This window comes from Hippopotamus amphibius, chromosome 10, assembly GCF_030028045.1.
Source record: "Hippopotamus amphibius kiboko isolate mHipAmp2 chromosome 10, mHipAmp2.hap2, whole genome shotgun sequence".
Taxonomy (NCBI): Eukaryota; Metazoa; Chordata; class Mammalia; order Artiodactyla; family Hippopotamidae; genus Hippopotamus; species Hippopotamus amphibius.
In genome coordinates this window covers 101,803,301-101,829,631 of record NC_080195.1, presented here as the reverse complement: position 1 = coordinate 101,829,631, position 26,331 = coordinate 101,803,301, and the positions used below count along the sequence as shown (strand labels likewise).

Sequence of the window (26,331 nt, the reverse complement as noted above, 5' to 3'; positions counted from 1 at the left end):
TTTAAACCGATACTTTATTGTTTGAAAGAAATTGAAGTAGCTTCAGAGAAATTTAAATGAGCTGCGTTCTCAATAATGTCTTCCTCAGATATTTTGAAGTTCTAATTTATGATTCTTTAATGTAAATAACTGAACTTAATGAAACCCAATATGATAAGAAAAAGTAATTTTTTTCAGAAATAAAATTCTTTAATTTATTGGCCTAAAGTTCTTATTTTACCTGAGTCCTTTTTAAAAAAATTTATTTTATTTAAGTATAGTTGGTTTACAATGTTGTGTTCACTTCTGCTTTATAGCAAAGTGATTCAGTTATAAATGTATCATTCTTAGAAAAAGTAATTTTTGATAGACCATCACTTTTGTTCTTAAGATATTCTCAAATTATCTATTTTCAAATAGTTCCTAAATAATACTTTGCTTTGGATGATTGAATATAGTAATTTTGCTCATAAAACATGGAGGCCTATTTTTTTTTCCCGGTGTGTTTGGCATTTTGGATTTTGTAAACTTGTTCTCTTGCTTTTCCCTGCCCCCAAAATATATGTAAATAAATGTGTGCAATACATTTTTATTAGAAAAGTTCACCGCTGTAGAAAATATACAAATAACTGGATATAAAACTCACCCATAATCTTGTGTCCAAGAAGACAAATTTTCATTTTACGTATTATTTTTTAGTGTGTTATTTTTGCATTTGTGGTCTTTCTTTTTTAAAACAAGTCATACTGTACATGCTGCTTTGTATCTGCCTTCTTTAATTAAACAATAGGTTGTAAACATTTCCATGACATTAAATAATATTTTCAAGACTGTCTTGTATTCAGTTGTCTGAGTGTACTGTGGTAATTGATTTCAGCAGTTCACTGTTTTGGTCACGAGATCATAATGTTTTCGGTTTGGTTTGGTTTGGTTTAGTTTCAAAAACAAAGCTGCTCTGAGCTTCCATTATTATCTCTTCTGGTTAGATTTCTAGAAGTGGAAATTCACTCTTAAACTCTGGATTTGTCTTGCCAACTGCACCTGTGGAAGATTGAGAAATGAAAATTGCAAAACTTTAAAATTTCCTTTGCAGTAGATTTTTACCAACACTATTATGATTTTGCCAATTTAATAGATGGAAAATTCTCCATTGTTTTATGTTATCTTCAGTTGACTTTTAGTGTGGGCTAATACTTTTTATATGTGTACTGGTCAATTATATTTCTTTTGTGGTGCATTTCCTGTTTGTCTTTATTTATACTTAAATGGGCAGCCTTAAAATATTTATTTGTAAGAATTTCTTAACAGTAAGCATATTAACACCTAGTTAATATTGCAGATATTTCCCAAATTTGTCTATTTGTTTTTTCTGACATAGGAAAAAAAAAACTTTCAAATTAATGTACCTAGTGTATCAATCATTTTCTTTATGGTTTTCTGTCTTTGGAGCATTGACTGGGAATGCTTTCCCTACTGCAGGATAATTTAAAAATGTGTCTATATAACCTTGTAATTTTTTTGTTTTAAAAAATCTTATTGTGAAGTAGATATGTAACATTCATACGATTTATCTTACTGTGAATATTTAACTTATACAAAAAGATAAAAAGAATTTACAAATGAACAAGTCATAATCTTACCAAGTAGTTTAAGAAAAGTTTACCAACAAGTAAAACTTTACCACTCTACTACACAAGTGTAGTTGAAATCCTCTTGTGTACTTTTGCTGATTACAGTCCTGTATTAACCCCACCCTAAAGTACTTATCGTTCCTGTATATTTCTTTGTACTTTACCGATGTCTATGTATCCCTATGCCACATCTTATGCCTTCATTTTTTTTTTAATTTTAATTTTATTTATTATTTTTTGGGGGGTATACCAAGTTCAATCATCTGTTTTTATACACATATCCCCGTATTCCCTCCCTCCCTCAACTCCCCCCCCACCCTCCCTTGAGTCCCTCCCTTATGGCTTCATTTTTAACATTCAGTCATCAGCAATTCATTTTAGAGTGCTGTGTGAAGTAGGTACTAAAATTATTTTCTCAAAAGGTAAGCAGTTGTTCCAATGATATTTGTTGGATAATTCATATTCTTCAGAGGTCTGGGATGCCACTTTTATCAGAGCCTGAATGTGGGTTCTGCCTGCCATTTTATCTCAGTTTATTCCTAACAACACTGTTAGGATTGTAATGGCCATATCTTGAGTTTTAAAGTTTAGTAGGAGAAATCATTGTTATGCCTGCTTTTCAAAATAATTTTAGCTATTCTTTCATGTTATTCTTTCAGGTGAGCTTTTGAGATAGTTTTGTGATATCTGAAAACAAAATCTTACTGATAACTCTTTTGAGAGTACATAGGTTACAAACTTACTTTTGAGACTTGACATCTCAGCTATTGTAACTTCCCATCCCCTCTCTAGTTATGACTCTAAGTTTTCGTAGCCATTTTCCTCTAGGTATATGTTTTAATTTTTATGTATTAATTACTTTATGTATTTTTATGTATTTTGCATTTGATAATTATCTTTAAGTATTTTATTTTAGAACTTGTTATTTTATAACATCAAAATTGATGTTACAATCTGATAGGACAAATTTCTCTCATTATTTACTAAAAATATCCTTTTGATTCTTTTACTCTTCCAGATAAACTTTTAAATCATGTTTCAAAAGTTCATTACAACTTTTTCATTAAGACTCTTTTACATTAGAGTTATGGATATTTTGATTACAACTGACATAATGTTACCACTTTGGGTAGGCACTGTTTAGAGTACTCTGCTTTAAGAGGGTCTCATCTTTAAAATATTATCTAAGTAAAGCTGAAAAAGGCAAGCACTGGGAACAGTTACATCACAGTGACTATCTACTGATATTTTCGAGTGCCCAAACCAATTATAAAATGGTGCTCTAGAAAAATCAGAGATCTGTGTGGTTTGGAATAGTTTGAGGGTCTACATCAAGAGGTATGGATCCTTGTCATGAAATCTGGGCAATGTCAAGGGAGTAGAAAGAAATGAAATCATGAGATATTTTGAAGTGAGAATAGGCAAAATTTAGGAACCAATTAGTAAACAGGGGTGCAGATAATCACCCTGGTCCTTTCCTTCAAGTTGTTTTAAAGTCCCTGCACAGATGTCAGGCAAGTTTCTTGACTGGCCTTTCCAAAGGCCATGCTCATTCCTTAGTTCACTGCCTTTGCCCACTCTAGTCCTGTTTATTCTTCCTTACATTCTGCTCTTCCTAATTTTGTCCAAGCTTTGGGCTGAAGTTGTTATCTAGGAAGTCTTTCTGACTATTCCAGAAGATGTTAATCTCCCCCTCAGGTAGCATTTATGATATGTGACACCCAGATTATCAGTTAATTGCCTAATATCTAGTACTATTTCTTACATTAAGCTGTTTTCTAACTATATAACTCTTAAGAATGAGGACATTATGATTTGTGCAAGTGATGATGTAAGACAACTTGATTAAATATTTTTAATTATATAATATGTGAATATATTGTTCTTGTATAAAATAAAATCTTATAAGGAAGGCTTAATTTCCTTTGGCTGCAACTCAACACTAATCTCTTTTCTTGCCACCTCTTTCCCCTAAGGATTAAGTTCAATTATCAGATTGGTATGATCCTTGCAGCCTTTTTTCCTGTGTATTTACATAATATATACGTATCCATATAATATATATATTGTTTTATGAATTTTTTACACAAATGGTATTATGCTGTACATATTACTCTATTTGCTTTTAATTTAAGAATGTCTTAGAATTCTTCCCATGTATCTACAGATAAACCTCTCCTTTTTTAAAAATTTTATTTTATTTACTTATTTATTTTGGCAGCATTGGATCTTTGTTGCTGCACGCGGGTTTTCTCTAGTTATGGCAAGTGAGGGGCTACTCTTCGCTGCAGTGTGTGGGCTTCTCATTGCAGTGGCTTCTGTTGTGGAGCACGGGCTGTAGGCACTTGGGCTTCAGTAGCTGTGGCATGTGGGCACAGTTGTGGCTTGTGGGCTCTAGAGTGCAGGCTCAGTAGTTGTGGCACATGGGCTTAGTTACTCCGTGGCATGTGGGATCTCCCAGTACCAGGGATCAAACCCATGTCCCCTGCATTGGCAGGTGGATTCTTAACCATTGCACCACCAGTGAAGTCCCAAACCTCTCTTCTTAACTGCTGCTTAACAGTCCATAGAATAGATATAATTTACTTAGCCATTCCCCAATGGATAGACAGAGGTTGTTTTCAGTTATCTTGCAATTACAGTATTTTAGTGAACATCCTGCAGCATGTCCCTTTATGCATTTTTCAGTCAGGGTCCAGTCAGGAAAACAGACACGTCACTACTTAAAGAGAAAAAAATTTAACATGGGAAATTGGTTTAAAAGGAGTATAAAAGCAAAAAAAAAAAGAATACTGAGGTAACATAGAGGTAATTACTGCACAGCACCTACTATTACTAGGGCTAGGAAAGGAAGGAAGGAAAGAAGAGGTGGGAGTAATCCGAATTTAGAAGTTTGGAGGGGGGCCTTGAAAAGCTGGGGCTCTGTTCAAGCCTATGAAGAGAGGGTGGTACCTGGCTATAGCTGGTTTCTGGAGCTCAAAGAAGGTACTCCGTGGTGTTGGGGCTCTGACTCCTGAGAAGGGGGCACCATTGAAGTGTTAAGAGCTCAAAGAAGGAGCGCCACGGAGCTAGGACTCAGACTTTCAAGGGGAAAGGTCTCGCCTGGCTGCTGCTGGTACCCCAGAGGTGCGCAATAAGGTTGATTCTGATTGTTGAAAAAAAAGATGGAGACAGGAAACAACTGCTGCCTAAACCAATTGCTGCTGCTGGGGCAAAGCGCGGCTGATGGGACGCTGCTAACAGTATGGTGCAAGTCCCTTCTCCTTTCTCTTCTCTTTTGGTCTCCTTCTAGTCACTCCGTTGATGGAACCTAACAGGAAGCCAGTTGACTAAAGGAGAAATAGTCTGTAGACCCTCAGTATCATGGAGTTAAGAATAAAAGAGTGAGTGTGTGGGCATGAGAGAGAACAACCAGCCACATGTTGGTTTATGTTTCTCTACTGTGATTCTGAGAAGCAAAATGACTAACTGCAAAACATGTAAATTTCAAATTTTAATAGAGACTACCACACTACCCTCTTTTCTAAAATCTCCATTTAACCCTTGATATGAAAGAAAACTGTGTGTGGGGGGGGGATTTAGAGAATGCTGCCTAGAGCATTACCTTCCAAATGTTAACACGATTTGTTAACATTGTTAAGAATGCAAAATCTGATTTAACAGTCTCGAAGTGGGCCTGACTGCATTCTTTCTTTTTTGGGGAGGGGTTCGCGGCTTGCAGGATCTTAATTCCCCCCACCAGGGGTTAAACCGGGGCCACGGAAGAGAACGCGCGGAGTCCTAGCCACTCGACCGCCAGGGAATTCTGCCTACATGTCTAAGAAACATCCAGGTGATGCTGATAATTGCACTTTACAATGTCTAACATTTTCCCATCTTCCCTCAGCCACTAGCTTGTCATTCTATTGCTATCCTTGCACGAAAATGCCTCCCTTACAGCTCAGGCCAACCTCCTATCCGCTAACCTGAGAACAAACCTTTCTGCGGGAAAGAGAGGAAAGCAGGATAGGGCGCCAAGGCTCCAATGCTTGGCTTCCTATTGGGCAGGGATTACGTCACTCAGATAGGCGTGGCTCCAAGTGTGACGTCTCCGGCGGCGGATGGTCAGGGACAGGGCAGGAGGCGGGAGCGGAACTGAGGCGGCAGGTGGGCGGGGTGGGTGGCGGAAGGGGAGGGCCAGAGGAAGTCGTTCTTGTGGGCCCTTTTCCGGCGCAAGGGGCCGGAAGTTGTGGCCCGGCGCTGTATAACCCGGGGGCTGCGGACTGAGAGTGCGGCTGAGACCGGGACCATGGGCGGGAAGAACAAGCAGAGGACCAAAGGGAACCTGAGGGTGAGTGCGGGGTGGCCCTGCCAGCCCGGGAGTCTTTGCCTCGCAGTGGCTGGCTCCGCCCCGCACACGGATGGAGAATGTGTGGAGCGCGACTGTGGTGAGGCGTGTGTTAGCGTGTCGAGTGTGACCTCTCTGTTGTGTGTGCGTCCCCGCGGGTGATGTACGTTATCTCTGAGCAGACTGGGGAGTCGTGAGGGAAAAGATGTTCCATGCCATAGCTGTCCACACCCGAGCACAGCCCCCCATCCCATTTTCATTAAGAAGTGGTTCAGTGTCAGCTATGACTGGAGGGTTTCCTGGCCAAGGTAGCGGGGGTAGTATCGTGAACAAGGGAGTTGGATGGGAAGCAGTTAAGGTGAGCTTGGTGTGCAGGGTATCTCGGATCCTGTCGCTCCTTCGCTCAGAAACCTGCGGTGGCTCCCCGGGGTAAAGGCCAAAGCTTTTACGATGATATACACGGTGCGTTGTCTACCGCGGGCCGTTTTCCATCTCCGACCCCATCTTCAACTCCCTCCACCTCGCTCACTCTATCTTGCCGGACTGATCTCTTCACCGAACCTTGACCTTGCCTGGCAGACTCCCCGATGCTCATTTGTTAGGTGGCTCCGGATTTTGCCCGGGACATCTCAGCGAGGTCTCCCTTGATCACCCTATTTTAAATTGTAGCTCTCTCCCTGCTCCCTTTTCTCCTTTCCTGCTTTATTTTATGCCATTACATTGATGACTTCTAACATACTATTAGTTGACTGTCCTGCTTCATTCACTCTCTTGCTTCACTAGGATATTAGTATAGGATATGTGTTGTGAAGGTAGGTGTTTTTATCTGCTGCTGTTATTCTTGGAGCCTAGAACAAGGATTAGCATATAATAGAAAAGTTCACTAAATACTTGTTTAAACCCCAAAGTGGACTAAACCTACAGGATTGGGGATGTCATAATGATATTTTTTATAGTACTAGGTTTATTATGGCACAGTCTAAGTGAATGCTTTTTTCCTGTTTCTGAAACAATTCTTGTGACTCCAGTACCACATTTTCCTAGATCTGTCATTTAATCTGTTTTGAAGGTTAATAACAGTAATAATGGTAACTTACCTTGTGTCAGTACTCTCCTAAATGCTTTACTTGTATCCTCATTTAATTTTATCTTTTTATTTAAAATTTTTTCTCAATGTTTATTTTTGTTTGTTTGGCATCAAATAAGTCATTTATTCTGACCCTCCTTTCCCCAGGTTCCTTCTAATAGCCAAGAGTCTATGGTTTCACTAGGTGGCCAATCTGGTTTCCTAACAATAGTACAAATACTTTTTATGGGGGGTGTGGGTGGGGGGATTGGAACTCTTAATGGCTCTTTTAATATTTAGGATGGCATGTGTAGGTCACTGAAGGCTTAAACATGCAGGCAGTAAAAGCAAAATTATTTGTATGAAGTTGATCCTTAATTCTCGCCACATATTCAGAGATGATAGAGAAATTTTCTATTCTTGAACTATTAGTTTGATGAGAGACAGATAAGTAAGCAAGTAGTTGTAATATATTAGAGAATTATGACACAGGTATCAGTAGAAACAAAGTGGGAGAACAGAAAAGAGTGGTGATTGACCTGAGAGAGGCAAATGCTGAAAACATGAATGTGTTTTCAAGAATAAGTAGGAGTTTGTCAGGGAGAGAAAAGATTACACAAAGACCAAATTGTGGTTAATTAATAAGACCCTGCTGTATAGCACAGGGGACTCTACTCAAATACTCTGTAATGGCCTATATGGGAAAAGAATCTAAGAAAAAAGAAAAAGAAAAAAAAGGAGTGGATATATGTATGTGTGTAACTGATTTACTTCGCTGTACAACATTGTAAATCAACTATATTCCAATAATTTTTTTTAAAAGTAAAAAATAAAAAGTAAACATGTATGCTGTTAAAAAAAGAAGAAAAGACCAAATTATGAAAAAGCATGACATATTCGGAGAACTTTGTATTGAATTTGAGACTGGAACATAAATGGTGGGAACAGAATTGGGAGAGGGGAGGAGGAAGTGGGACAAGGTAAGAAAAGAGTGGCTGAAAGATGACTAGAGAGGTTGAGACCAGATGGTGAAACATCTTGAAAGCCTTCCTGAATTTGGTCTTTAAACTGTAGACTCAGGATTGCCACCACAAATATTATACCTCTAGAAATCAGGCACAAAAGAATGAAAGTAGGTTTAGTATAAAAAAATTAACTGCCAGAAATAGAATCAAGGTTCTTGATTTTTGAACTGTGGGTATAAGCATCTAACATACAGTGGAGCAAGTAACAAGAAACAGTAACTCTATTTTAAATTCAAAGTAGACATTGAAAAAAGATAGAATTAATTAAAAATAATTTGTTACTTTGAATCTGGAAATCTGATACCTTTTCTTCTACACCTTGTTATCACTGTCAGCTCTGGTCTTCAGGTCAGTTCAGAATTCAGTCTTGACTCCTTTAGCTTTTTATACTATTTCATTATTCTGTTTCATAATAAAACTGTTTACACATGAGATTATAGATAAAATTCCAGTGTCTTAATGTCTTCATAGTTTTTGGGTATGTGGAAATGTGTGTATCTGCCCATAAGGAACTCCTGGTCTAGAAGTTGCTATCATTAGATTTGTCCTATGGTAGTTGTTTAATAATAAATATTTGTTGAATGAGTAGATGAACGAAAAGATATAATCCATTTATGAGTTAATTTTGCATTGCTACACAGTACACACATGTGTATACATATTATTTATACAGAAGTTGGAAATAAAACATTTCATAAAACAGTACTTAATTACTCTTACCATATGTGATGCATTCTCATTTTTAAAATTTTGTTCCATTTCTTTAAAATGTCATGGCCTATTAAGTTGATATCATGAGCCTCTAATGGCTGGTAATCACAACTTTAAAAACATTGTTCTGATGTTTGGGAAACCAGGAAATAGCTTATAGGATCATTATTGTTAAGTTCTTGGTGATGGAAGTATTCATCTTTAGGGAATATTGTAATAGATGAATACGCTAGGGGAAAAGAGTCCTCAAAAAAAAGTTTGCTTCATTGTGGGAATTGTTGAGGAGTTATTTATCTAAAGAATTCAAAGTTAAATTTTGAACTCTTCCTGGACTGTGACTTTTTTTCTCCCTACTTTCTTACCAGCCTTCAAACAGTGGCCGAGCTGCAGAACTCCTTGCCAAGGAACAGGGGACAGTGCCTGGATTTATTGGTTTTGGAACATTTCACAGTGACCTAGGCTATGTTCCTGCTATTCAAGGAGCTGAAGAAATAGACAGTCTTGTGGATTCTGATTTCCGAATGGTGCTGCGGAAACTTTCTAAGAAAGATGTCACAACAAAACTAAAAGCAAGTTTTATTGTTTTCATTAAAATGATCAAGAAAATCTTTTTGTTAAAATGTCATTGGCGTATTTTATGTAAAGAAAAATGAAGAATCATCGCTAATAAGTACTTTTACAGTTGTACTTTTTTCTGACACAGACTTTAGTTTATACCTATCTTCTGGGTTATAAGTTAGTTTGTTGTTCTGCACTTTTTACAATCACTTTGGAATTCTGGCTTTACATTTTTTCCTATTAGAGAATGTAATTTTGACCCTATAATTTTAATTTTTTAAAAAATATTTATTTATTTATTCATTTGGCTGCATCCGGTCTTAGTTTGCAGGTGTATCTTTGTTGCCGAGTGTAGGATCTTCGTTGTGGCATGTGGGATGTAAACTCTCAGTTGTGGCATGTGGGATCTAGTTCCCTGACCAGGGATTGAACCTGGGCCCCCTGCATTGGGAGCTTGGAGTCTTAGCCACTGGACCTCCAGGGAAGTGCCTGTGTAGGTATTATATATTTTTTAAGACAACTGAAAAGTTTCTAGCATAGTAACCTGTAAAGGAACTCTTCAAATTAGTCCCATATAGCACAAACAGAAACAATGTATTCTCACATTACATAAAATAGACTAAGCATCTAGAGCAGCATTAGTATAATCAGTAGCCAGTATTATGGCTGCTAATGATTTTTAATGATTTACTATTAGGCTATGCAGGAATTTGGAACCATGTGTACAGAGAGAGACACGGAAATTGTAAAAGGAGTTCTTCCATACTGGCCAAGAATTTTCTGCAAAATTTCACTTGTAAGTATTAAGGCTTTACCAGTTTGTTTCTTTTGTGGGTTTTTTTTCTTTGTTTTTGTTTTGTTTTTGATTTTGGTTGAAGTTGTGGGGACTATCAAGTTTATATGATTCATTTTTGGTGAGGGTTATGGAATGTAGCGTCAGTATTGTTATGCAGATTGGATCTTGCTGGGTTTTAAAAAGGAGTCTGTTAGGTCATTACTACAGAATTACCTAAATACTTTTAAGTCATAGTAGATTTTGACAATTAATTTCTTTGTGTACTTGCTGCAGAAGAATGAGAATGAATTGCTTAATTTTTCCATGCTTAGCCTTGACTGTGTCTTGAATGCAGTCATTTTTATCTCATTGGGAAAAGGAAAAATTAACCCATTTTTTCTGTACAGTTACTGATTTTAGTTTAGCTCTGTGCATAGGTGAATTCTTATTAATGGGTCTTCATAGCATACTCAGAAATATCTGTATTTGTTTTAATGGGTTAGAGCCATTTTAAACCATACTGTGTTTTCAATAGGATCATGACCGTCGGGTTCGAGAAGCCACACAGCAAGCTTTTGAAAAACTTATCCTTAAAGTAAAGAAACACTTGGCTCCTTATTTAAAAAGTTTAATGGGCTATTGGCTAATGGCTCAGTGTGATACTTACACACCAGCTGCATCTGCAGCAAAAGATGCCTTTGAAGCAGCTTTCCCTCCGAGCAAGCAACCTGAAGCCATAGCATTTTGTAAAGATGAAATTACAAGTGTAAGTCCTTAGAACCATTATGTATCTATTTTTTAATGTATTTAAGGGGCATAAGGCATATTACAAAGGTAGCTTTTTTACCTGGCATTGTGAGGGAATGAGAAGTGAAATATTTTCAATGGAAGATTGCCTTTTTAAAATGGTGTGTAACAGAACTGACCATCTTGGCTTTGTAAGCATGATTAACTTTTAGGATCAAATATTTCTAAATTATGTAAGTTTTTCCTCTTTATTTTAGTATGTTAATTTATCATATCAAAAAAATTTAGATATGTGCTTTGTAATAGATAATCTAAACAAAGAATACATCTAAAAATTAAATCTAAACTTATTTTCTCCCATATTTCCAAATCTATACATGTATACAGATCTATTTCATCCTGGTATTTCTTTGTATAGATATATAACAGTTTATTTAACTTCTTTCATTTTAGTATACATTTGGGGGTTTTCCTCAGTTTTTTATGGTAACAAATACTGTGCTTTGGTGAACATTCTTGAATAGATCTCTTTATACTCTGTCGGGGTGGGAGTTACCAGAACTTCTAGGAATTATATGTTGGGTCAAAAGATAAGAACATTTAAAATTTTTATAGATATGGATAAATTGCTCTTCAAAAGGCCATACAAATTTATTTATTTATTTATTATTTTTGGGGGGGGTACACCAAGTTCAATCATCTGTTTTTATGCACATATCCCCGTATTCCCTCCCTTCCTTGACTCCCCCCCCTCGAGTCCCCCCCACCCTCCCCGCCCCAGTCCTCTAAGGCATCTTCCATCCTCGAGTTGGACTCCCTTTGTTATACAACAACTTCCCACTGACTATCTATTTTACAGTTGGTAGTATATATATGTCTGTGCTACTCTCTCACTTCGTCTCAGCTTCCCCTTCACCCCCTGCCCCCTCCCAGACCTCGAGTTCTCCAGTCCATTCTCTGTATCTGCATCCTTGTTCTTGTCACTGAGTTCATCAGTACCATTTTTAGATTCCGTATATGTGAGTTAGCATACAAAAAAGGCCATACAAATTTATACTCCCATTAATTACAGATATATTAATACATTTCTCCAATACTTGGCCAACACTTTGGCCAAGACTGATATCAGCCATGACTTTTGTGGCTTTCAGTTTGTGTATAATACTGTCTTCTCATTTTTTCCCTCCTTATTTGCTATTCCTAATATAAGGACTGGGAAAAACTAGATGCCAAACTTGTTAGTATTACAGCAAGAAATAAAAGTAAGTGAACTGTGAGTCCATTGAGGAGAAGCAAGGATTTAGAAAAAAATCATGCTCGCATTCATTCCCTTACATTTAGTACTCTTATATTTCCATAGCACCCTGTGTGTAATCCTACTTAAACATCCTCCCTCTTCCTCCCTCCCTTCTTGCCTTCCTTCCTCCTTTCAGTTAGTTTCTGTGGCTTCATGTTATCCTTACAAATCCAGATTTCTTATCTTGGCCTACAGGACTCTGCATGATCTGGTCCCTTTTTACCTACCTGATCTCTTCACCCAGCATCTCTATACATGCACATGTATGCATTCTACTTTCTCACTTAAGTTCTTGGTTCTTTCATTCTTTGTTTTTCAGGTGTACAAAGGTTGTTTTTTTAGGGTGAGGGTTTATAGCTTTAATCATATTCTCAAAGGGAGTTCTCCAACACAACTGTAAATTAAGAGTCTTTGACTTAGTTAAAATATCAAGTATAAATGTTATAAGGGTGAAGTATCATGAGTTCGGACACTAAGAGTTTTAGAAAATGGTTTTTGAGACAATTAATTTGGCTGTTCATAGTTTGGTTGGTTTTTTTTTTGTTGTTCTTGGCTTTGTTGTGGTTGGTTAACTGATCATTGAATATGTGGATTATCTCCTCCATTATTTTACCTTTAGTTGGCAATGTCCTAGTTACATAGTATTGGATTTGAACTTTCCCAAGTTCAAAACCGGTTTATTAGACGAATGAGATCGAAATATCATAGTGTCTGTAAGAAAACATGGGCTCTGGGTCATACCACTGGGTTCTAGTTCACTCAGCCATTGTTGACATGTTTGGCCATGGGCAAGTTTCTGTGCCTCCATTTCCTCATCTATTAAAGTGGGAATTGTACTTCATTGAGTTGTTGTGAGGATTAATTTAGTTAATGCGTGAAATGTGCTCAAAGGAATACATAGCAGGTGGAAAAGCTCAATAAATGTTAGCTGTTATTATTGCTAATAAAATTGATACTGGAACACTGGACTTGCTAGTACTCTACCCCAGCAGTAAGCAGACTTAGCACTTCAAATGGAACCTTAGACCATCCTCTGTGAAGGAGCAGAGCACAATGTGTGTTCTTCTCTGTGAACAGAGAGGTGCTCAAAAAAGAGAGGCGAGGAAAGCAGAGCCTGATTCTCTCCCAGACTTACTAATCAGGCATCCCTTTCACGTCACCGTTGTGTGCAACAGGAATGGAAAAGCAAGAGGACAGGAGTATTTAGGGGAAATTCCTCTTGACAGAAACTAGATGTGTATAGAAGAAGTACCCTATCCTTCTTTACCCCTATAGCTGTCAACCTCGGGGATTCACAGGGAAGAAAAAATTAGTAAAATTCAGACCTTTTAGTTTTTTGCTACTTTTGTGAGGAAGAGGATAAAAACTTTTAGATAAGATGAAGTTTACGCTCTGTCTCTTTGCCATTGACAGTTCAATAAAATCTCAAGGCTATGGGATTTTTCCCCCCTCTGTAGGTGCTTCAGGACCATCTTATCAAAGAAACACCTGATACGCTCAGTGACCCACAGTAAGTTGTATCTGTGTAACTCAGGTTAAGTGAAACTATGTTTTACTAGGTAATAAGATGATTATTTCAACGTGACATTAAAAAAAGAGGGATTATAAATATAGAGATGAAAATAATATAGTGCTATTTGCCAAGTGCTGTTTTAAGTGCTTTTACCTGCAAGTTGTACTGCTGTTTAACTTGAATTATCTGGGAGCTCACATTTGGTTCTTTTAAAAAGAGATGTTTTTAGATTTTTTTCCACATTTGTCTTTTGACAGTCATACTAGGAATCGTTTTAAGGTCTGGATGAAAATATTTGAAGAACTATGACTAGTTCTACTGAAAAGATAGTAAGATGTTCCATTTACTTTTTACTCTTGTGTTCTAATGAAACTATTTAATATTTAAGAGTCTGTAAAGGAAAGTAATCTTAGATGCAATATTATTTCTTCTCTAGAATCATCCAGTTAACTGTGACTGAATGCAGTGTACATGCACACTTATTTCAAGCCACTACTTTTCATCTAATTTCACCTTGTATTCGAAAAATATGTGATCAAAATTCTACGTATATTTGTATTTTGCGGAGGTTTGTTACAGGGAGAATGAATATAGAGATAAAGCAACTTTGGTAGATATTCAGTGATAAAACATTTAAAATAGAAGTGCTGAATATGTAGTTGGTCTTATTCTCAATCCTTATATATACTTATTTTCTTATTACATCAAGAACTGTTCCAGAGGAAGAGAGAGAAGCTAAATTCTATCGGGTTGTAACTTGTTCCTTATTGGCATTAAAGAAATTGCTTTGCCTCTTACCTGATAATGAGCTTGATTCTCTGGAGGAGAAATTTAAGTCACTTTTATCACAGAATAAGTTTTGGAAGTATGGAAAACACAGTATACCTCAGGTATCTTAATCTTTTTTATTTTAAGACATTTCTCTGATTCTCTTTTCTCCCCTAAGCTTGTTAGTTTTCATTTATGCTTTATGTTTAAAACTCTGCAAACACATTTTTGTGGTGGGACTGAATTGCCTGTCTTTACTAGAATGTTACCGTATTTTCATTTTTTTATTTAGTTATTTGGACCTCAGATGCAAAGTTGAATCATCATCTTCCTCAGTTCATGGCATCCTGAAACTGTTGGGTGTGTGCAAGGCTCTTTCATTTAATGTATTTATTTTTTCCCTTTTTTTTCTCTTTCTCCATTCTCCACCTCCACCAGCTGACCATTCTAAACGTGATTAGTGTACGAGCTTTTGTTAGTGTAGTCGATTCTCATTATTTATGGTAATTATGTTCTGTGAAGTCCCAGGAATTAGGGAATACTAAAGCATTGCTGTTAGGGGAAGTACAGGATTAGGTTCCTGTGAGTCTCTGGTCACAACATTTTTAACAATTGATCTGTACTTTGTTTTATGTGTGTATGTTTAAAGACACCTTATTTGACATATATTGTTGATTCACTAACTTTGAAGTCCCACACAACAGCACTAGACATCATGCCTGAATGAAGTTTATCTAATTTTCTCTATTAGGCACGTCACAGCCTTTTTGCATGTGTTTTTAATTCACATAAATGGTACTGTGTTATGTTTCATCCCATTTATTGCTTTTTACTTAGTAGTTTTTTTAAGGTACTAAAATATTTAAATCCATCACATTCCTGTATGTATATCCGGCCCATGGCTTCTAACTGATGTGTAGTACTCAGAAGTTTTCATTCATTCCATTTTACCTGTTCATTCCCCCAGTGAGTGAGCCTACGTTGACACATCATTATCATCCAGAATCCATAATTTACATTGGGGTTCACTGTTGATGTTGTATATTCTGTAGGCTTGGACAAATGTATAATGACATGTATCCGTTTCCTATTTTTTCATCCATTGTTATATTTTTCTTTACCTCACTGGGTATAGTTATGATAACTGCTTTAAAGTCCACGTCTGATAATAACATCTGGGTCATTTTGGGGTTGGCATCAGTTAATTGTCTATCCCTTGAGATGGGATCACATTTTCTTGGCTCTTGTAAGTTGAGGGATTTTAGATTGTATCCTGGACATAAATATTTAGATTGTATCCTGGAATGTTGTGTTTCTGAGACAGGATTATTTTATATTGCTCCAGAGGGTGTTGACATCTTTGTGTTAGTGGGCAGTCAACTTGGTTAGATTCAAACAGCAAGCTCTCATGCCTGCAGTGGGCATGGTTCAAGGATCAGCTGTAGATTTAGACTATTTAAACACAGAACGTGGGGGTTCTCTTCTTTGGTTCTCTTCCTTCTGGAGTTGCCTATCACTTTCTTGCAGTCTTGGTTACGCTGAGTTCCTTTTCCTGGTTCTTTCAGTTCCTCCAACCAGAAGGGATGTCAGGCTTTCTGTTGGCGTTAAAGCTGCCCCTGTGTCTCTGTGGTGGTGACTGCAGCCACCATCAGGGCAAAACTGCAAAAAATGGGAACTCAGTATGTGTGGATTGCTTACTCCAAGTTATTTTACACCCTCCAAAATGTCTATTTCAGTCTTCAGAGCCCTCAGTTTTTTTGTGTCTGCTTCACAGAGTCTGTAGTTGTTCTTTACAGGAAGATAAATGTATCAATCTCTCACTACATATTCCTTTGCCTATTTTTTTTTTTTATAAATTTATTTATTTATTTATTTAATTGGCTGTGTTGGGTCTTTTTTGCTGCACGTGGGCTTTCTTTTAGTTGCAGTGAGTGGGGGCTGCTCTTCGTTGCGGTGCGCAGGCTCCTCATCACCGTGGTTTCTCTTGTTGCGGAGCACAGGCTCTAGGCGTGTGGGCTTCAGTAGTTGCAGCACATGGGCTCAATAGTTGTGGCTCACGGGCTCTAAAGCGCAGGCTCAATAGTTGTGGCGCACCGGCTTAGTTGCTCCATGGCATGTGGGATCTTCTTGGAGCAGGGCTCGAACCCGTGTCCCCTGCATTGGCAGGCGGATTCTTAACCACTGCGCCACCTCGGAAGCCCTCCTTTGCCTATTTTTAAGTTGGGTTTTTGGGTTTTATTTTTGAGTTATGAATGGGCTTTATTTATTCTAGATACAAGTATTTTGTCAGATAAAATATCATTGAATGTTTTCTTCTAGTTTGTGGCTTACCTTTTCACTTTTTTCATGATTTTGGGAGAGTAGGTGTTTTAAAGTCCCATTTATCAAATTTTTTTCTTTTAGACTTCATACTTTTAATGTCTTACCTAAGGAATCTTTGCCTACCTGCAGGTTGCAAAGATTTTTTTTATATTTTATTTTAGAAGGTTTATAGTTTAGGTCCATTTAGAGTTAGTTTTTGTGTATGGCATAAAGGTGCGAGTCACATTTTCTTTTCATATGGGTATCCATTTGTTGAAAGACTGTCAGCTCCCCCCAGGCCATCCGCCCCAGCACCTTTGACAAAATTCAGTAGAATGTATGTGTGGGATTTTAATTTTGGGCTCTTTTCCCATTACATTACACCAATACCACTCTTTCTTGATTATTATTGTTTTATGATAAGTCATGAAGCCTCCCCAACTTTGTTCTTCTTTTTCAAACTTGTTTAGACTGCATTGGGCCCTTGCCATCCTGGAATAGTATTTTGTAATATGCTCCATACTGAACATGTCTTTATGGGGTTTTTTTTATTATTGTGAAATGGGTTTTCTTTTTTGATTCCATTTTCTATTTTGTTTCTGCTGTTGTATAGGAATGCTGTGCTTTTTGTGTGTTAATTTTGTATCCATCAACTCTTCCAAACTCCTGTTAGTTCTTATAGTTTGTCTTTAGATTATTTTTTTTGAATACTTTTTATAGCCTGTTATTTTGCTAGTAATTTGGGTTACTTTCTAGTTTTCTGGGGGTTTTTTTCCTTCCCTTTTCTCTGTATTAATTAGGTCCCCAGTACCATGTTGAATAAAAGCTGTGGTAGCAGACATCTTTTTCTTGTTTCCTACTTTAATGGAAATAGTTGTAGACTCGTAATGTTGAGTATGATGCTCTTAAACTATAAATTGTACTTGTATATATTTATTTGTGTGTTTATTTTTAGTTTAGGAATTGTGCTTGGTTCTTTTTTAGATCCGCTGTGCTTTTTCTAAGATCTTTTTCCGTTCAGATTTCTTTAAACTTTTGTTTCTTTAAATATAATAAACATTGTTGATATGGAGTTTGTAACTGATAGATAATTCTAAGATTTAAAATCTCAGATCTCTGTGTTATCGTTTGTTTCTGCTGATAGTGGCTCGCTGTATCTTATTTTTTGTTTGCCTGTATCTAACTTTGTGCTGACTAGTATATTCATAGGAATAGTTTGAGTCCCCAAATGAAGGCTTCTGACACTAGGTAATATTTGTGTATGCTTGAGCCAAAGAAACAGAAAGTTGAATTCTTTCTGCCTTCCCTTTTGGCTTGGTGATTCCTAATGTCTTTTCAGATATGTGGTATTCTTAAGATTTTAAAAAGTATTTTTTTCTAGCCCTTTTAGTTGTATTAATGGAAGGGTTAATATGAATAACCTACCTGCCATTACCATAAAGAAAAAATTTTATCATAACTTTAGTAGGCTTTAATTCAGCTTTCCATACTTACTTTCAGATTCGCTCAGCCTATTTTGAGTTAGTTTCTGCTTTGTGCCAGCGTATACCACAGTTGATGAAAGATGAAGCATCCAAAGTGAGCCCATCTGTTCTTCTTAGCATTGATGACAGTGACCCCATTGTATGCCCTGCTCTCTGGGAAGCTGTGCTTTATACACTTACAACTATTGAGGTAAGAGAGGTACATTTAGTACATCTGGGAGTAGTTGTCTTCTTAGTTGTATTTTTTCAAAAACATTTATTTATTTATTTGGTTACACCGGGTCTTTTGTTGCGGCATGTGGAATCTTTAGTTCCAGCATGTGGGATCTAGTTCTCCAGTCAGTGATCGAACCCGGGCCCCCTGCATTGGGAGCGCAGAGTATTAGCCACTGGACCACCAGGGAAGTTCCTAGTTGCATTTTAGAAGCCTCAGATATCATATGAGAGAGCCGACTTGATTATATTTAAAACTTGCTAGAAAAATGCTTTCTTGGTATAACTCTTAAACTGACTATAAAATGGCATAGAGTTTTTATTTTACTTTCAGTTTAGTCAGTATCAATTATCCTTTAAACCTTATATGGCCTAATGAAGTCCACATATCTGAATCTTATATGTAAGATTAAATATTGTTGTCCCTTTTAGAAAGCAGCTTTTTCTTTTTTTAACTTGTTTAGAAAGCAGCTTTTGTAGAAATCCTTTAAGTTAAATAATTATTTCTGATCAATATTGTCCTGGAAGTGCTTTGGATACATGATTACTATATGTAATAAATTTCTTATAATTTCAGACTTTAGTTTTTAATGGTGGTGAGAGATTTTTATCCCCTTAGGTACAATACTTGATTTTTATTTTTGAGCGCCTATGTGTCATCTGTCTTAATTGGGAAATGTATGTTTATGATCTCTAATTGTTATTATAATCTTTTTTTTTTTTGCTAAGGACTGTTGGCTTCATGTAAATGCAAAAAAAAGTGTGTTTCCCAAGCTGTCAGCTGTGGTTCGTGAAGGAGGTCGGGGTCTGGCTGCTATCATATATCCTTATCTTCTGCCATTTATCAGCAAACTCCCTCAGTCCATTACAGACCCAAAGTTGGATTTCTTCAAAAATTTTCTCACCTCCCTAGTTGCAGGGTAAGGAATTTAAATTCTTGACCTTTAAAGCAAAATAGATTTATTCTTCTTTTCACAAATGGGCAGAATGACGTACTTACTAGTCTCATATGTAAATTTCCCCAAATTGTTTTGTTGTTCATAAACACTTAAAGTTTTCAGAGAATTGCAGTTGAAATTCTTCCCTTGGGTACTTTCAAGACTTCAATGGTAGTATGCAGAAGAAAGTGAGATAAGTTATGGTAAGGCCCTTAGGTGGAAATAGGCCCTTTTTCAATGACCCAGTTTTTTTGTATGTTGATAAATACAAATGCCCAAATGCAGAAAGTGAACCAGTGAAGTTTTCCATTAACTTAAATATAATAGCTGTTTAAAGTTACACTTAAAACATCATTCAGTGTATTTGTTGAACGTAGTAAAAGACACCCAGTTATATTAATGATTAAAATTTTTTTTGTACTCCACAATTATCTTTATTTGGTTAAGTCCTCTCTGAAATTTGCAGGTGGATTGGTTCATGAATAGAAAATAAATGTGTCATCTTCTGTCGACACATTTTTGAAGATATCCTTTTTTCCATAGTTCTTCAAGTTTATATTCTAATTGGGCTGTATTTTGGTTGTTTTGTTCTTAGTTTTTCGTTTAAGAATTTTATTTTTAGAAATCCTTTTCCACGCCCTTATTTTGATGTTTTTGAATTGCTTATTTTCTTTTTCATGAAAGTGAAATAAGCCACAGGTATTTATTATTTCTTAGGCTATCAACAGAAAGAACGAAAACCAGCTTTTCAGAGTGCTCAGCAGTAATATCTGCTTTTTTTGAATGCTTACGTTTCATAATGCAGCAAAACTTAGGTGAGGAAGAGATGGAAGAGATGCTCGTCAATGATCAGGTATTTACAGTGTAAAAGTCATCAGTGTCTTTGCACACTAACTAAAGAATCAAGCTCATTGTGTGTTGTTGTCACTTTTATTAATTAGCCTTCCTTGTAAAGATTTCATTTTATAATTTACAGATTAAGTACTGCTGACCAAATAAGTAAAATTTTCTGTATTGTTAGTTGCCAGCATAATACCATAATGCCTGAGTACTAGTCATTCTCTGGTTGTACAGACTCTGTTTTAGAGAGTTGTAATGCAAAACAATTTAGAAGATGGCGATTTTCAACGTTTTGTCTTTCAGTTTAAATTACATAATAACCATCTTGTTCCTTCTAAATTATGTAGTATGTTTATCCTTTTGTGAACAATTGTGCTTGGTTTTTAGAACTAGTGATGAAGGCTGATCCTGAAACATGGTTCCTTATGGTAGGAAATTAATTAAAACGATTATATAAGCCCAGATCCTAGTTGATGTCTCAGTTAACTTCTCTTATCTTTGTAATTTAAGAGAAAGTGTTCTGAATTCTGTGGGTCCTATATATCTTTCATATTGATTTAGAAAAAAGCAAAAAACTTGAATAAGTTCAGAAGATGCAAAGAAAACTGTATTATTTGTTGATGACCAATGATCTTGGTCATTTATATCATAAAAAAGAAGTAATTCAGGGAGGATACAGTGAAATCATTAGGCTCTTTGAATAATATGAAGATGATTTTCAGGTTCAAGTTAACTCTTTATAGTTCTGGGAAAAATTCATGTTTTTCAGTTATTAAATATGAAAATTTATAATGTTTTACAAATACTTTGTTTAACTTTTATTTCCCCTGAAAACTGAACTTTAATATTTCTACCTTCTCTTTCAGTTGATTCCTTTTATTGATGCAGTTCTCAAAGACCCAAGATTGCAAGATGGGCAGCTGTTTAACCATTTGGCAGAAACTTTAAGTTCATGGGAAGCCAAAGCAGATTTGGAAAAAGATGATAAAACAGCCCACAATTTGGAGAAAGTGCTACTGAAATTCTGGGAAAGACTGTCAGAGATCTGTGTTGAGAAAATCAATGAGCCCGAAGCTGATGTTAAGTCAGTTTTGGGTGTTTCTAACCTATTACAGGTCCTTCAGAAGCCAAAGAGCTCCTTGAAGTTAAATAAAAAAAAAGTTGGTAAGGTTAGATTTGCTGATGAGATGCCTGAAAGTAATAAAGAGAATGAAAAATGTGTCTCCTCAGAAGGAGAGAAAAGTGAAGGCTCTGAATTAATGGCTGAACCTTCTCTCACTCACAATTGCTCAGACCTTATATCCCCCTTAAGGAAAAAACCTTTGGAAGACTTAGTCTGTACACTAGCAGAGATGAGTATTAATTATGTCAATGAACAAAAGTCGGAGCAACATCTAAGGTTTCTTTCCACTCTGCTCAACTTCTTCTCTTCAAGCCAAGTATTTAAAGTGCTACTGGGTGATGAAAAACAGAGTATTGTCAACACCAAACCTCTTGAAATAGCCAAACTTGCACAAAAAAATCCCGCGGTACAGTTTTTATACCAGAAAATAATAGGTTGGCTAAATGAAGATCAGAGGAAGGATGCTGGTTTCTTGGTAGACATTTTGTACAGTGCCCTTCGTTGCTGTGATAGTAATATGGAAAGAAAAGCTGTCTTGGATGATCTGATTGAGGTAGTACTGTTCTGTATCTTTGTTTGTTTATTTATTTATCACCACCTGGCATATGGGATCTTTGTTTCCCGACCAAGGATTGAATCCGTGCCCCCTACAGTGGAAGTGCAGAGCCCTAACCACTGGACCGTCAGGGAGTTCCCTGTATCTTTTTAAATTATAATGGTTTACCCTGGCACACTAATTATAGATGAGTAGAAAGAGACCTGTGTGGGAGTTATTTTGGGATTGTTTCTGGACTATGAATGTCAATTTAAAGACAAAACAGTGTGTTCTTGATTGGAATTGGGAAGTATATGAGACTTCTGGGTAGCTGTTCAGTAAGAATAAATATGTTAAGATGACAAAAGCTTGGTAATAAAAGGGTAAGTTCTTTCAGTCCATACTTCTTAAAGTTGGACTCACCAAAAAAGTTTTAGTTTTGTTGTGGTTTCATGGTCACTTCATTTAGTTGTTAAAAGTTTTACCAGTTACTGTTTCTTCTAGCAGATTGTTTCTCTTTTTCTTCTTTTAGGTGGATCTGAAATGGAATTCTATTCTTCAGATCATTGAAAAGGTATCTTAGGGAATTTTCTCTTTTTTTGTATTTATGGGTATAGAAACATTAAACCACAGCTATATTCACATACTAGTATGTGATCAGGTGTCTCTGTTAGAGAACTTCCTTATTGTAACTTTCTTCTTGTAATTTGAGAAGGCATATGGTATTCACCTTTCTGTAGTATTTTTTTTCTGGTTAGGAATATTAGGGAAGAATGAACAAGTTCTGGAAAATCCAGTGTTTCTTCCCTAGTGGGTAACAAAGGGAGAGTTAAACATTTATCTTTTAAACTAAGGTTTCTACTGTTATCCTAGTTATTTTTCCTTCTATAGAAATGGATTGAGTGGTTCTAGCTTTGAGTAGAACACATCAGGAAATTGTTTTATCCTGGAGTACTATACAGACAAACTACAGTCTTCCTACCTTTATTTAATTGCCATTTGACTAAATAAGAAAATTAGTGATGAGAAGAATAAGAAATCAAGGAACATAAACAATTATAAAACTTTTAAAATGGCTTAAGTATTCTTTTTTAATGATATAACGTAACATTTTTCCAACCTTAGAAATGTTATGACTAGCTACCTAAAAGTCTTCCTTTTTTTAAAGCATTTTTTCATTATTTTAAAATTTTATATATGTAACTCTAATTTACAAGTTTCTTTCTTCCTGTTTTTTAAAATTATGGTGAAAAACATAAAATTCACCATCATAACCATTTTTCTTTCTTTTTTTTAAGGTTAGGTAGTATTTTTTTTTTTTTTAATTTATTTAATTTATTTATTGGCTGCATTGGGTCTTCGTTGCTGCACACGGGCTTTCTCTAGTTGCTGAGAGCAGGGTCTACTCTTCATTGTGGTGCACAGGCTCCTCATTGTAGTGGCTTCCCTTGTTGTGGAGCACAGGCCCATGGCACGTGGGCTTCAATAGTTGTGGCACATGGGCTCAGTAGTTGTGGCTCACGGGCTGTAGAGCACAGGCTCAATAGTTGTGGCACACGGGCTTAGTTGCTCCACAGCATGTGGAATCTTCCTAGGGCAGAGCTCGAACCCATGTCCTCTGCATTGGCAGGTGGATTCTTTACCACTGCGCCATCTAGGAAGTCCATCATAACCATTTCTAAGTGTACAATTCTGTAGTGTTAAGTATATTCACATTATTGTGCAACCAAGCTCCAGAACTTTTTCACCTTGCCAAATTGAAACTCTATACCCATTAAACAATAACTCCCTATTTCCCCCAATAGTTTATATATTAATTTACTCTTTTTCAGTGAAAAATATAACTTATCAGGCACACCATTTGAATTACTTTATTCAGTACCTCCTCTCCCTGAAGGCAGGCTACGTGAAAAGCCAAATATGAGAAAGCTGCTTGATAAGTCTAGGATCAGAGCAAAAGTATATAGTTAATCATTTGATAAGAGAAGATTGATATACCCATTTCCAACTTAGGAGAGTACCTGCCAGGTAGTTTGAATTACATCTGTTTGGAAGACCCCTTTTCCTGGACAGCATTTGGTAGTTCATAGCCAGTATTTGCCTCCTGTACTTCTGTGAGTAACTAGTCTGCCTAACCCCTAGTCAGATTCTTTCTGTGGATGTGTTAAAATGTTGAGAAGTTGAACTTCATGTCTTGATGATCTGAGGGGCATTTTATTCAGAAGTTTACTTTTTGGATTCTGTAGGATTCTATAAAATAGATTGGTTTTATTTGGTAAGGTATCTTAGGAAAGCCAATATTATAGCCATCTAAATTCTAGTTTTTGTTTTTATGCAAACTCATGCTTTATGAGCAGATCCCTAAAGTCAGCTTCTTTAAAAACAAACCTGAATTTTGTAATCAGAAAGAACCTTAGAGATTTTCTAAGTTAATCTTCATTTTTCAAATTAGGAAATAGGCCCAGGTTGGTTAAGAGCTTTGCCCAAGGTCATAAAGCCAGAATAGTGGTACAGCCTGGGCTAAAATAAAAGCACTTGTTATCTACAATTTTTTAAATAAGGAGATAAAACAGTTTTTCAGGCAGTACCCAATCCACACTTGGATCTTTTTTTTTTCCAGATTGCTTTGAAATGAACCAAGTTGCAAATTCCTTTCTTCTCAGCCCTTAAACCAAAAGAAGCTCTGGGAACATGGATCACCATGCTTTTGGGGGTGGATTTACAATTTGTTTTCCTTGCTTCCTCACCCCATGAAAATAAACAAGTTGCTGTGAGATACCTGGCCCCAGTAACTATTTCAGAGAATTTGGGCAAATAATAAGTCCCATTGTTCATACTGAAGTAATTTACCGCTATTATATGTTAATTGTTCTTTAATTTTAGCAAAATTTATGAACAAAAATTTAATATTTGCAGAGCATTTTAAAATATTTTTAAAGTTCATGCATTCATTATTCATTGAACATATCTGCAGTGTGATAGCAGGTATCAGAGAAGTTTAAGACAGTCTCTGCTCTCAAGGAACTTACAATCCCATTGGAAACAAGACATACACAGATGAAACATTATAAATAATAATACAATCCAGTAAGTGTTCTAGAAATTCAGAGAAAAGCACTGATGAGTATGGGCTGGCATGGATGCGGGAGACTTCACAAAGCAGGTGGGATTTATACTGAATCTCAAGTCATGGATGTGATTTTGATAAATAAAAGAGAGGGAATATTTATGGTTGGGAAGATAGGATGAACAAAGCATGAAAGTGTAAGTAAGCAAGGCTTAGTGGGGAGTAGGGAAGATACCTGCCTCCTTAGAACCTGAGGAGGAGGAGTGGGGAATGGTGTTGGGGCCACAATGATGAAGGGAGGTAATATGATACAAGTACTATTTGGGGCAAGTATACTTTTTGATCTTGCTTCTAATCTTTGCTTTAATTTTATGATTTTAGGCATGTTCTAGTTCAGAGAAACATGCTTTAGTAACCCCTTGGCTAAAAGGAGAGATCCTTGGCGAGAAATTGGTAACCTTGGCAGATCATCTTTGTAATAAGGACTTGGAATCCACAGTATCTTCTGAATCTTATTTCTCAGAAAGATGGAGTCTTTTAAGCTTGGCATTATCCCAACATATTAAAAATGGTAAGTAAAAATATAGCTTTTGTCTTTTAGTAGGGAGAGAGTAATTTTTTCACCTTTTGGGAGGATTCCATGCTGCTCAGTTTGCATAGTATTAGTTGAGAATAACAAGATTTCACTCAAATATCTTAATTTTGTAAGCACCCGAAATGTTTATAAATCTTTGTAACATGACTTGGGAGATATTTAATACTTTTAGTTTTATATTTTAAAGGGTTTTGAATTTAGCTGTTCACTTTAATTTTGTCTAGCACTGCTTTTTTATTTAGTTTAAAACTGCTTTTTAAAAAATTTTTATGTGAGGGCTTTTATGCGTGAGGGAACAGATTGATTTATTGATGTAATTTTCTTTTAGCTAATACATAAACACCTTTTTCTTTTTTAAACATGTGGAGAGACCAAGGTGAAATGTTAGCCCAAAATAGAGTATTAAAATACACTGGTTAAAAAATTAAAAATAAAAACCAAATTTAAAAAAAAGGCAACTACACTGTTAATATTTCTTGTATTTTGTCTGTTTGAATTTTTTTTCTCTAGATTACTTGATTGGAGAAGTATATGTTGAAAGAATTATTGTTAAACTTCATGAAACTTTATGCAAAGCAAAGAAATTGTCAGAAGCTGAAAATAATGACTCATCAGTGTCTTTTATCTGTGATGTGGCCTATAACTATTTCAGCTCAGCGAAAGGATGCTTGCTAATGCCATCATCTGAAGATTTATTATTAACTCTCTTTCAGTTGTGTGCTGATAGCAAAGAAAAAACACATTTGCCAGGTAATAGCCTACTGCTCAAATATTTTGTTGGGAATCTCCGGCTCTGACCTTCATAGTGTAAGTGCCCAGGCTTTATTAATTGAATCAT

At 36.2% G+C, this 26,331-nt stretch overlaps 1 protein-coding gene across 6 annotated transcripts in view; it reads left to right on the top strand.

The window, feature by feature from the left end:
* Positions 1–5,816: 5,816 nt before the first annotated feature.
* LTN1 (listerin E3 ubiquitin protein ligase 1) overlaps positions 5,817–26,331 on the top strand; it is a 51,859-nt gene continuing 31,344 nt past the window's right edge. For 5 of the 6 annotated variants that reach the window (XR_009047724.1, XM_057697061.1, XM_057697057.1 and 2 more), the window contains exons 1-13: positions 5,817–5,940; positions 9,105–9,308; positions 9,995–10,093; positions 10,608–10,838; positions 13,574–13,626; positions 14,339–14,519; positions 18,199–18,372; positions 19,125–19,315; positions 20,051–20,186; positions 21,040–21,849; positions 22,364–22,405; positions 25,280–25,469; positions 26,004–26,243. Coding sequence is in view for 5 of the 6 variants with exons in the window: in XM_057697061.1 (XP_057553044.1) it covers positions 5,899–5,940; positions 9,105–9,308; positions 9,995–10,093; positions 10,608–10,838; positions 13,574–13,626; positions 14,339–14,519; positions 18,199–18,372; positions 19,125–19,315; positions 20,051–20,186; positions 21,040–21,849; positions 22,364–22,405; positions 25,280–25,469; positions 26,004–26,243 (2,593 nt within the window). In the remaining variant the exon portion in view is untranslated. The remainder of the gene's footprint in view (positions 5,941–9,104; positions 9,309–9,994; positions 10,094–10,607; positions 10,839–13,573; positions 13,627–14,338; positions 14,520–18,198; positions 18,373–19,124; positions 19,316–20,050; positions 20,187–21,039; positions 21,850–22,363; positions 22,406–25,279; positions 25,470–26,003; positions 26,244–26,331) is intronic. The other variant, XM_057697058.1, reaches the window with a different exon arrangement.